Here is a 12,206-nt window from a genome sequence, read left to right on the forward strand (position 1 = left end):
CAATGAACCCAAGGAATTGAGAATGCATCAGATAACAAAGCCCCAGCTCCTGAATCTCTACTGGGTGTGGGTGCTTATCACTCCCAAAGGCTCTTTGGTTGTCAAATGGAGCTGATTGAGGTTTAGTTTCTTTACCTTGTCCTGTCTTGCCTCATTTCTTCTGTGAATTTCTCAAACATGGGTGGGAATGTGATTGTCCTCATTTCAAAGTTTCTTCTCTCAGCTGTACCCAACCAGAGCCCTGCAGGATCCACAGTCCCACAAAGGGCAGCTTCTCCCAACCTCATGGGCTACATCTGACTCAGTTTTAAGGTCTGAACAACTCAGTGCATTTCATTTTTTATGTCAACCACATGCTTTTGCTGAGAAAAAAGATTTCCATAAGCCAGGTAACCCCAATAACCCCAAATTTTCATAGGGCAGTAGATACTTGAGTCACCCATGAACCAAGGAAGAAAGAGCAGAAAACGAGGCAGGAAGCAATTGAAGCAGATATTTCAAAGTTTTATTGTATAAATCTACAAAAGGCTTTGCTACAATAGCAAATCGAGTGTAGCACTATTCTACTGGCAGGCTCTAGTGGCTTGGTGTGATCTTGTAACTCCAACATGACACATGAGGAATAAACTGCCTGATCCAGTCAGATCCAGGGCAGGTGATGTCGGCTTACAAAGACCTTTTGGCTTCAACCCCTACAACCTGCAGCGATTCGACACGTTTGCCTTTTGCACAAGGTTGCTTGAATTAATAATATCTCTAGTAAAAATAAAACCTCTAAAGTAGTTTCATCAGTAAATGCAAAATCGCCTAGGGAGGAAAAAAAAAAATGCAGTGGTTGAAATCTGCTAAAGTTCCAGAGGTACAACACATCCACACTTCTCATTCACGTGACTCTGCCCCAGGAAAATAAACTACCAGTCCTTCCTGGAGAGGCTGGTAATAAAAACCAGGGTGCTACAAGTAAAGCTCCAGTTTGCTGGGAGCAACAATTGAAATCAAATCAGTCCAGGAAATTCAGTTCTGCACACTCCAAAAAGCCAGCTGAAAATGTAAAAAAAACTCAGGACCAAATGACCAAGTAGCACAGACAGGCTAATTCCCTAAAAAAGCAGGAAAAATGAAGTGCCTATTGAGGCAGTCTAGTCCCTTGGAAGAGACTGTGGAAATTAAGCACCTCAAAATCAAATATCATTTAGACCTTAAGATGATGCCTGGGAATCTGCCTTTACATGGTTTTATGGAATTTTCCAGTCCTGGACATTTTTGCTGAGCCTTGTTGGAATGTGCCTTAGGTCCCTCTGGCTTAATTCAAATGCAACAAAACACCACAGAATTTAAGTAATTTGGATTTTTTTGCTCAACACACACACACACACCCCCACATCCACACCCACACGCACACACAGGACAGCTGGCTCTGGAAGAGAGAGGAACCAACTGGACCTCTTCGGCTGAGAGATGAACCAAAACTGTCTTGTCCAGCTCACTCGAGCTCTTTTTGGGCTCCCTGGGTCTGGATGGAAACAGTCACTCCAAAGCCAGCACAAGAACCCCAGTTCTTGCAGTAACTCTGGCCCATGCAGACCCAGAGAGCGCCTGCTGTCTCACAAGGCTCCTTGCTGGCAAGACAGCTGGCCCAGATGTGCAGGCTCCAACAGTTCAGACAAGCATCTGGACCGTGGGATGCTTCTCCAAACTCCAGGAGCCCTTTGAGGTTTGAAACTGATACCCGCATGAAAGGACTCAGGAGAGGTGAGTTACAGCATGGCCAGCAGAGAGGGTTCGTAGCCAAGGCAGGATCAGCCCTTTGGCAAAGTTAATCAGGAAAGTTTGGGGTTTTTTTCAGTGAGGATCATTTTCTAGTGAAGATTTCTTTAGGTGAGTCCCAGCGGCCCCAGACTGCAGAGGTGTGCAGAATCCTCTCCACAGACAGTCAGCATCCCTGCTGTCCCCAAAGTCTGGACTTGGTTCTTCTGTTCTGGCCTCTCTTTCCATTCTCAGCACTTGGAGTACCTGGACCAGCTCAGGCTTTTCTTTGTCCTGCTGGAAGCAGCTTCCCAGTTTCATTCTGGCTCTCAGCACCTTGAATGTTTGCATTGCACTGCATGGGAGGCTCTTTGGTGCGTGGTTTGCCCTCCGTCTGTCTGCAGCACTTTCTTCTCCCCTGGGAGAGCTCTTGGACACAGAGAAGGAATCTCAGCAACAGCACCAGGGATTGCTGGAAAAGAAGAAAAAAAAATGCAACAACTCTGATTAGATTTTTGAAGTGGAGAGAAAGGGGAAATTCTCAGGAGCTGGGATTAAATTTTGCTATGCCTGCAGCCTGGAGGACCCACCAAGTGTTGGGGTTTAACATTTGCCCATGGTCCAGCCAAGGGAAAGCCACAATGTGCAGTCCCTGGAGCATCAATTATTGGGGCTGGTGCTTGGGTTCCGACACCAAGGAGCTGAAATCCCACCTCTCTGGCGGTGCCAGGCTGCTGCAGCCCCTGGGACTGAGGTTTCAAGACCAGCACAGCTGTTTGCACTTGGGCTGTTCAATATCTCAGGTCAGGGCACTGGGAGGATTAAGGCAGACCCACAAGGCAATATGGGATGTAATTACCTGTGCCAGTCTTTCCTTCAGGTGGTGGATCTGGCCATTGGTGGCTGAGGGTCCTGAGAGCAGGTCTGATGTTGAGGCCTTTGTTTTGCAGCTTTTTCTGTGGCTTTCCTCCCAAACGCTGCATGCTGCGAAGTGATTCCTTCTCAGAGGAGGATCTGAGTGAGTCACTGGAAGCAAGAGGAGACAAAGCTTGTAATGTATGGCCAGCTCATCCTCAGCAGTGACTCCCACTCCCCCATCACTCAGCCCGGGTCATTAGTGAGAAATGCTCCTTTTCTCTGCACACAGAGCTGTTGACAAACTGGGAACGAGTGAGAGGAGAGCTCCCACCGTTCCTGAGATCAGCTCCCAGCAAGGATGCAGAGCAGACCTGCAGCTCCTCTGGGCTGTGCATGGACCTGGGATGTGCTGCCTCAGGTGGGGACTCAGGCACAGAGGTTCTCCATGAAGGACAAGGCAGGTTCTGGGGCTGGGCTAATTAAGAAGCTTCTCATTCTTTTGCCATATTAATCAGAAAGTGCAGGCTACTGCCCTCTTTGGAAACTTTCCCCATTCCTGTATTTCCCTTTGGCTGGTTCTCCCTTCCCCTTTCTCCCAACCCCAATGCTTCATATCCCATTTCTGCTGAGTTTTTATCCCACTTTCCTCTGGACATTCTATGCCCAGTTTAGCTCTGAGGAGAGAATGCCAGAGAGCTTCCTTACCTTCAGCCTCTTGGAAGGAGTCACAGCAAAGGCCTTCCGAGCCACCAGGGCCACATGTCACTGCTGTGGCAGCGCCAGGAGCATCCCAGGGTCACTCCTGCTGCTGCATCCCTGCTGTTTATTTGGTCTGGAGGTGGATGCAGATGATGCCCAAGATGTGTCCAGCCTCGGGAAGCTTTGGAGAGCCAAACTTCAGGAATGTCTTTCTTCTCTCAGTCCTGTCATCAAGCACTGGCCAAAGGTGAGTGCTGAGTGTTTCCTGTCTCAACATGGAAGAAGTCACAAAGTCCAAGTCCATCTCCATCTGTGGTGAGATGCTGCAGGAATTCCTCTGTGAGCAGACAACCCTCTGTCCTCAGGTGCTCCAGGACAGGGGTGCCAGGCTTTCCAGGAGCATTTGGAGTCTGTCTGTGTGAGCAGAAACTCCCTGCAGTGATGCACAGGCTAAAACTGTGCTGGGGCACACAGATCCTCTCTTCACTTCTTTTGGCTTTTACATGGCAAAAGCTCCTGTTGTCTCCACACATCAGCATGGACTCGATTTGCTGCTCTGGGGATATTTTGCTCTGAATTTAGGGTGTGTTTGTTTGTTTCATTCAAAGAATAAGGGTTTTTTTTCCCTTCCCTCCCCCCAGTCTCTTGCAAAAGAGCTCTGGTGTCTCCTCTCTCTACCTTAAACACCCTCTTTTCTCTGAAAGGAAGGAGACTGCTCCTTCAATAAATGAGCTCAGAATTTAATTAGAAAATCTGTTTCCTGCTGAATGCACAGGATAATGTGCAGAGAAAGGATGAAATCTGCCTCTGCACTGCAGTGGCCTTGAACTAGAGTGAGCAGAAACTAAGACAAGAAGTAAACCGGTAAGAGCCTCTTGAGAGGAAACACATTAAAGCAGGTATTAGGTGCAGTGAAATGAAAAACACAGAAAATAATCCAGATTCTTAAAGCTTTCAGTTCCTGAAATAATAGGATTTTTTTTTCTTAAACCAAAAAATAATTTAAAAAATTACTTTAATCCTTTGGAGCAAGTAAGACCAGGAGATTGCCAAGTGAACAGAAACCCAGAGGTTAATCAAAAACAGGCAAGGGTCAGAAAGAAAGCTGTCTCCTCAGGACAGGGCCACCCTCTCAGACGAGGGAGGAGAGAAGGAAAAAGAGAGATCCAGATGGGTAGGAACCCTCCACCAACTGCTGCACTCCTGTGAAGTCCTTGAGAGCTGCCAGCGCCGAGCGGCCGCTTCTCAAGTTGGGGATTGTCTCTAGTTTCTTGTCAGGGAATTGTCATAAAATTGGCTGTTCCCCGCAGTGGTGCCAGCAGGGTCCCCAGCACCACAGCATGGCACGGCCTGGGTGAGGGGGGCAGCCCCGTCCTGGGGTGCCTCTCCCCCACCACCTCCCTCCCCCCAGGAGCAAAGCCAATCCCTCTGCTCCGGGCTGTTGGACCGAGCGCTCCTCAGGTCTCAGCCAGAACTTCCCTCCAAGGAGAAGCTTCCTAAATAAGCCCCCTTTCTCCCTTCCACGGAACCCAGACCCCGCTGAGGGGAGCTCATATGACAGTGGCTGGGGGGCTGGGGGGCTCTGGTTGAGTCCCATTGCTCGGCACGGGACTGGCGGTGGTTGAGGGGGGCACGGTCTCCACGGAGTCTCCCGGCTGAACCTCAGGGGTCCTCTGTGGGCTGGGCTCCTCAGAGTGCTCCATGTTGCCTTGGACTTCCTTCCCCCTCTGGATCAGCTGCTCTAAGGTCTTGGGCAGGGGGTAGCTCAGGAAACGCTTCAGTTTGGGCTGGAGGGTGCCTACCACGTACTGGATGATCTCCTCCTCATCTGCATCCACATAGAGGGTCTGGTACAGGTCTCTCTTGCGCCAGAGGAACTGATCCAGGGGCTCCCCCTCTTTCTGGGGCAAATCCAGCTCCCTTTTGATGGCATCCCTAGTCAGAGTTCCCTCGCTGTACTGCAGGAACTCCTTCTTGAACTCGACCCAGTTTTTGACGGAGTCCTGCTTGTACTCCCACCACTTTTTAGCTGGGCCGTTCATGTGGTTTTGGATCTGAGACAGCCAATACTCCTCTGTTCCACCCACCTGCTTTAAGTATTCCTCCAAGTGGCTCAAGAATTCCCGGGGATCCTCAAACACCTGGGTCTCCACCGGGGAGGCTGGAGCATCCTCCGATACGGAGACCCACTGGTAGGAATCGTGGCCCTGGGGGATGCTAGGCACCTCCCCGGGAGGAGGGGTCAGGGCATACATCTGGCTCATGTCCAGGGCATAATCATAAATCTCCCCCTCACTCGGCCTTATCTCCGGGCCTCCCACCCCGACGGACACCGTCTGCTTGCCCTGCTCCCCAGGGCAGTATTTGCCTCCCATGGACTCCAGGCGGTCAGCCCACTTTTCCAGGCGGAAAAAGACCTCCTTCCAAACATTCATCTCCCTCTTGACCCACCTCTCCAGGTGGGCAATGGTCTCCTGGCATCTGATCAGGCAGGCCTTGATGGACTTCTTCCATCTCTGGTTCTCGGTTGGGACGTGGTCCTCTAAGTTGTTCTCCAACTTCCCCACGGATTTCTGCAACCCCTTCAGCTCCCGCTCCACCTGCTTGGAGACCTCTGTCAGGAGGTGCCGGTGGGTCCTCCGGACATGCTCCAGCATTTCTGCCCTGCACTTCCCTATCTGCAGGATCACATTGGGCTTGTTGGCAACTCCACGGTGCCCCTGGAAGGAGTGGACGCCCGCGCTGGTGACATTGTCCAGCTGCATGGCTCCGACCGTGCGAGTGGCAAACACAGAAAGAACTGGGTAATAAGCCCCTGGCACTAAAGCTGGATCCCAAAAAACCCCCACCACAACACTTCCTGAGAGACACACAGAGACTTCTAAACCCCCCTCCAAGGACTTTTGGACACAAACACAACCCAATCAGATATCACCGCAGAGCGAGCTGGTCTGTCCACGTGGATCCCAGAGAGAGTTGTAGGCAAATTTCTCCCGGTGCCAAGCTGGAAACGCCGGTCTCACGTGTTCAGGGGAGTCCCAGAGAGAACCAGGATCCTCCAGGAACAGAGAGAGAGGAGTTGGATAGGATGTCCAATCCCGCTGGGAATCTGGAACGCCGCAAAGTCCCCGCCGGAGAAAAATCACAGAGATGCACAAAAAAGCTGCAGCAAAAAAATCCGGGTGATTCCTCCTCGGGCAAACTAGGTGAGTCGAAAACCGCTTTCACTGGAGATGCTAAGAGCTGCTTCTCCTCCCTGTCTGAACTGCCACTAGTCCCGGCTCCTCCATCTACTTATACTCCACGCAGCTCAACATGTGGGTGGTGCCCAGCCTCCTCTCGCACTCTCAGCGCAGCGCTCATTGGAGGAAAAGCGAGGCCGGTGTCTGTGGCAACCCAGATTTTGGCAGCCTCCCCTCGCTCGCCACCCCCTCGCTCACGCCCCCAGACTCGACGCGAGAAGCGCTTGAAAGGTGCTGGAGAGACAGTTGGAGAGATGGATGAGTAATCGCACCTTCCGCCTCTCGGAGCGCAGGAAAAACACTTATTCCTTCCACAACTCTTTACTCAGCAAGGTCATCATTAACATGCGTCCCCTGGCAGGGCTCGGGGAGGGCGGGATGAGGAGGAATCCGGTGTGTCAGACGCCCCCGCACACCCCCTGAGCTCACAAACACACACACAGGGTGAGGTCACTCCTCATGCAAATGCCTGGGAATGGTGGTAAATCAGCAGCAGGAATAAAAAAAAAAAAAAAAAAAAAAAGGGGAGAGAAGAGAAAGGAAAAGCAAAGAGGAGGGGGGGAATGCAGAGGGGGAAACACTCAAAGGAGCCGCTTCAGCACAAATTGGAGCGCTCTGGACTTTCTCAGGTTTTGGTAGGTGGGAGTCATCCCCGCGGCTTAATTGCACCAGACCAACCACTATCTTGGGAATTTTGGGTGAGGGAGGGGGACGACATCCTGGTTTTTTTACTCCGAATTAAATCCGCCCATCAAAAGCCTGTTCTGTACTTAGCTTTGAATCAGATGCTTAATCAGTGAGCCAGCCCACCAGCGCAGATGAAGCTACATTTGTTCTTCGCTTCTTGACAAGGCAGGAAAAGCCAACCATAAAAGGAGTCTCCGGGTCTTATATAAACCAGAGATAAAGGATTCCCTAATCCGAGAGAGTTTCCCCGCCGGAACACCCTCGGGGAGGTGCTGAGGACATCTGGGGCCTTCTCGTCCCTTCCCAGTGCCAGTGGCCGGAGGCAGTGGGATGCTGATCCATCAGGATAATCCCAAAAGGGGGTTTGAGCCTGTTGGCAGCGGGGTGGTGGTGGGGGGGGATGCCCTGCCTGTGCTCAGGATGGTGGGCAGGGTGCCAGCGAGGCTTAGGGTGGGTCCGCACTCCCAAAGCTCCTGGCTCGCTGTTTCCTGGTGGGAATTCAGCCATCCCAGAGGAGCAAAAAGAGGAGGAGGAGGCAGAGGGTGTTCCAGTGATGTCCTGCTGGAAGGGGGTCCCGGTGAGCCCAGGTTAAAGCAGAATCACAAACTGGTGATGGTTAATTTGAAGGGTGTGAGGGGCAGGGCTCAGGATTTCTTTTTTTCCCCTCAAGTCTATGTGGTGCAGGAGGGTCCATGTCTGTTCCCTGGCAGGTGATGGCTCTCAGGGAACAGGAGGGTTACTTAGGGCAGCAGCAGCTGACCTAGAAGGGCTGCATGGTTTGGTTGAAGGGAGGGGAGGAAAAGAATAGCACAGTGAGTGGGGAAGGGGACAAAACCCTGAGGGTGTAACACAGAATTCCTAACCCAGCAGCCCCTCCCAGTGCCACTTCTTCTGACTGCCCTCTGCTTTGCTTACTTCTCCAATTTCACCCAGTTTTCCTAAGCGCAAGATTTTGGGGCAGCTGTGTTTGTGTTCAGGAAAAGTCAAACGTCAATCACTTGAGGGGTTGGGAGAGATCTGGAGCCTTTTATGCTGCGGTCTCAGTGCCCCAGAATCTGCCTCAAACCTGCTCTGCCAGGAAGAGATAACGTGGATTGGGAGAGACTCTGCAACCTTTGTACCTCTGGATTGGTGCAAAGATATTCCCTGGAGAGCTCTTCACCCAGGAACCCCAGAAATGACCCAAAAGATGGGGACAATATAAAGTGGCATTAACTCTGTGAAATCACTTGTATTCAGCCTCTCCTTGTCCCATCAAATGCCAGAGTCTGGGATGAAATGGCTCCTAAACCTGCTCCAATAAATGAGTCCCTTTCCAGGCCCTGCTGCCTCTCTTTGCTCCTCCCTTGCTTTTCAGCTGGGGAGGAATCCTGGATCTGAACGGCCTCGTTTGACACTCAGCGCAGGATCTCAGGATTATTAAGGACGAAGGGGACTCAGGAGGTTTCTACCTCAACCTCCTACTCCGAGCTGAGTCAGCTGCTGGGTCAGCTGAGATGGTTTCAGACACTGAAAACTCCAGGGATGGCAATTGCTAGGAGGGAAAACCTTTTTCCTTGTACCCAAACTGAGTGTCTTGTTGGAATTTGGACCTGCTGCCCCTTGTCCTCTCACCAGCCACCAGCAGATCCTGATTTTATCTCCTTGATAACCTCCCCACAGGGACAGGACATTGCTGTTAGGTCCCCCAAATCCATCACTTCTCCAGTGTCTAATCCCACACCGGGCACCAGCTGTGACCATCCCAATGGCCTGAACTCATCCCCTGTAATCAGTGTCGTGTGCTAAGAGGCCCAAACCTGATTGCAGCAGCTAAATATGATCTAAAATGCTCTAACTGGAGGGGGATAATCACTTCCATGATCTCTTGGCTATATGTATGCTCCCACAATCCAGGATAATTATTTTGCTACCAGGACACGCTGCTGTATCATCCTCAGCCTGCTGAGCATTCCCAGGTCCAATTCTCCCAGTCTGTTGCTGCCCAGGGACTCTTTTTTTCCCGCAGAAATTCCAGAATTAGCCCTTGCTGAACATCACCACGTTTCTCTTGGCTCTTCCCTCCAGCTTTTCCAGGTCTCTGGGTTAATCTCATTCAGCCTCCTTTCACAGAGCTCTCCCCCTAATCACTCTCCTCCTAATTCTGCGGAGGTGGTGGGGGAGGTGGGAGAAGCGAGGACGAATGGGGGTTTTCCTTCTGGACCTGCTGGGGAACCGAGTTGCTGATTAAGACGTGTGTGATAAGCATTTTCTTTGTATTTTCTAATTAAAGCGAGGTGCGTGGGAAGAGGAGGAGGAGAGAGGGGAGCCGGAAGCCAAGGGAGGAGGGAGATGTGGAGCGAGGTGATGGAGAGAGGCAATTTGAGGCAGACAGGAAGATTCCAGGCACAGAGAGGCAGACAGGCATGGAAAGACAGAATCCACACATTGGGACAGGATAGGGGAGGAGGCAGAAGTCTTCTGTGTGGCCACAGGGTGTCCAAGATAAGAGAGGGGCAAGAAGAGCAGGAAGGAAAGTGGGAAGTGAGGATGAGGGCGAGCAGTTTGCTCCAAAAGAGCTCAGCTGAAGCAAGGGAAGGAGAGAAAATAGCAAAAAAGCCACATCTCAGAGCTCAGCAGGGATGGTGTCAACGTGGGTTGTCTCCCTAGAGCTTCCTGGAGAGTTTTAAAGCACCGGAGGTTAGGATCAGATCCAAAAAAAAAAAAAAATGAGGAGAGAGAAAGGGAAAAGCCAACAGACCAATTAAAGGCAGCAAAAGGAGCATGTGGCAGTGAGCAGCTACTGAGTCTTCCCCTGAGGGGAGTGGGACCTGAATAAAGGGACGCTGAGCCACTGGCACCTTCCCTGGTGCTGTCACTGTCTGCTGAGGACACCAGAGCCTGGTGGCACTCACCCCTTGGCATCAGTTCAGGCTGTGGGCTCTCTCTGCCTTAGAGCAAATGTGTTTGGTTTGGGGATTTTTTGGGGGGGGTTGACAGGCCTTTGCCACCTCATCTGGATGAGTGTTCTGCTCAGAGGCTCCTTATGGCAGGAGATGTCACTCCTTGGAGAGCAGCCTGAGCTGTGAGCCAGATGAACCTGGTGGGTGGGCGAGAAGGGAGAGATCCCGAGGGAAACTTGGGGAAGTTTCTGGTGCGGCTGATTTTGTGCTGCACACACTCTGAGGAGCTCTGGTGGATGCTGAAGTGCCCTCCTGTGCTGCCAGGGTCCCTCCCCAGTTGTGCACTGAGATGTTCATTGTGTTCCTCCTCGGAATCGCTGTCTGGAGGAACCTTTCTTTCACCCAGAGCTCTTTGAAGCACCTGAAATTGGAAGCCTGAAGCCATGTGGGCAATTCATCCCATATTCTTGCAGGAACTAATATCTTCTAGTGGTGAACAAGGGATTTCCTGCGTTATCCTATATTCCCTGTGCTAGAATTTTCCCTTTCCCTTCCATAATTGCTTCCTCTTTCTAGAAGAAAAAAGAAGAAAATAAGAAACCACATTTTACCCCCATCTGCCTCCACATCCTTTCAATCCCTAATAATTCTCCTACAGCTCACCAGACAAAGCTGCCCAGTCATTTGTTTGGTAGCAAAACCCCTCGGAAGGAAATAAAATTAAGAAGAAACCAAGGTGTTGGGCTTTTAAACTCGTGAGGAACGAAAGAGGGAAAAGAATAGCACATTTAATTTGCACCATATGTTTCTATTCATCCATCTCCAGCCCTGGAACACTTTATTGCACTGGAGCTGGCACTCACGACGCAGAGTTTTGCTTTTAAAACACGGCTCACACGTCAGTAGGTCCTTTGTTCCCGGCCACCCATTGTCCCCCAGGCCCACGTCACTTACTGGGAGGGTGTGGAAGCAATTGGGAATCTGAGGGCATCCTGCTATCAATATTACCCCATAATGATGATTGTTATTAGTGCCACTCCTTCTGGTGCAGAATTCTCTCTGTAATTCCTTTTCATCTGGAAAGCCCTACTTTGAGAGGACGATAAAGTGCTTTGTTTTCCAACTAAAAATATCTCCCATGTTTTGTAATTCTCCCCTCTTCTTATTTAATGAGATGTTTGTTATTTTGGTTTCCTTGCTGGGCAGAGGAAATGTTAATGAGTCTCTTCTTGTGCTGCTTTTTTGCCTCCTCAAGCCTGCCCAAGGCTGAAGCAAGGAAGTCAAAGGAGGTATCAGCATTTTTCACACTCTGGCGTTGGCTGTTATGACCCTCCCGAGGTCAACACAAATAGAAAGACATCTCCAAACGAACTTCATTTTCCTCCCCTGCACAGCCCTGACGAGCTGGAAAAACACACTTGTCGCCCTGTCAAAAGGGCCTGGTTCACAACTGGTTTGTGACAATTCTTCTGCCACGTTGTACAGCTGAGTTTGGCCCACTTTGGGCCTCACACTTGACTCCTCGCCCACCTGCCCCCCTTCAGGGTGTCCCTCTAAGTGCTCCAGTAAAAGTTTCTGATTTTAATGCTTTTTTTTTTTACTCCTCCTCAGCAGCAAACACTGCAAATCACAGGTCTGCTAAAAAAAGGGAGAGCACTGGGGTGGCTGTGAGGAGCAGACCTGGCTCCTCTGCTGGTGTGGCTTGGCTGACAGAGTCCCGCCAGGCCAGGAGAGCTCTGCTCCTCATCCTCTGCCATCATCCCACGGAGATCTGCGGATCATTTGTGGCCCATGGAGCCAGTCCCCTCCTCCCCTGCATCCCATTTCAATCTGGGCTTCACACTGACATCTCCAAGGCCGTGTGAGAGGAGGGGTGGTGGTGGTGATGGTGGAGCACTGGGATGTCACAGCCACATGGAGGAAATTGGGCATGGTCCTTGCTGGGGGCATCAAATCCTACCCTTGATAATGATGATTCCTGTGGTGACCAAGGGAAGCTGTGCAGACATGGGATTTTGGCTGTTCCAGCTGCTCAGGTGATGAAGAGTGAGGGGCTCAGGCTGCTCCAGACCTTTTCTGCTCCTGCTCATCC

General features: G+C 51.1%; 1 protein-coding gene and 1 long non-coding RNA gene across 2 annotated transcripts; both read right to left on the reverse strand.

Moving 5' to 3' along the window:
• Positions 1 to 487: 487 nt before the first annotated feature.
• LOC115901016 lies at positions 488 to 4,132 on the reverse strand. Its single transcript, XR_004060518.1, has 3 exons — positions 3,310 to 4,132; positions 2,606 to 2,772; positions 488 to 2,218 (listed from the first exon to the last, which is right to left on the reverse strand). It is a non-coding gene; the product is annotated as an uncharacterized LOC115901016 (long non-coding RNA).
• A 300-nt stretch (positions 4,133 to 4,432) lies between these two features.
• Positions 4,433 to 6,561, reverse strand: ARC (activity regulated cytoskeleton associated protein). Its single transcript, XM_030943193.1, has one exon. The coding sequence runs from the start codon at positions 6,066 to 6,068 to the stop codon at positions 4,854 to 4,856; it is 1,215 nt and encodes a 404-aa protein (XP_030799053.1). The 5' UTR covers positions 6,069 to 6,561; the 3' UTR covers positions 4,433 to 4,853.
• Between the last annotated feature and the right edge of the window lie 5,645 nt (positions 6,562 to 12,206).

This window comes from Camarhynchus parvulus, chromosome 2 (assembly GCF_901933205.1).
Source record: "Camarhynchus parvulus chromosome 2, STF_HiC, whole genome shotgun sequence".
In the NCBI taxonomy this organism is placed as follows: Eukaryota; Metazoa; Chordata; class Aves; order Passeriformes; family Thraupidae; genus Camarhynchus; species Camarhynchus parvulus.

Bases quoted from the DNA above. Each gene is read 5' to 3' on its own strand.
- ARC (XM_030943193.1), bottom strand. From the start codon at position 6,068: ATGCAGCTGGACAATGTCACCAGCGCGGGCGTCCACTCCTTCCAGGGG.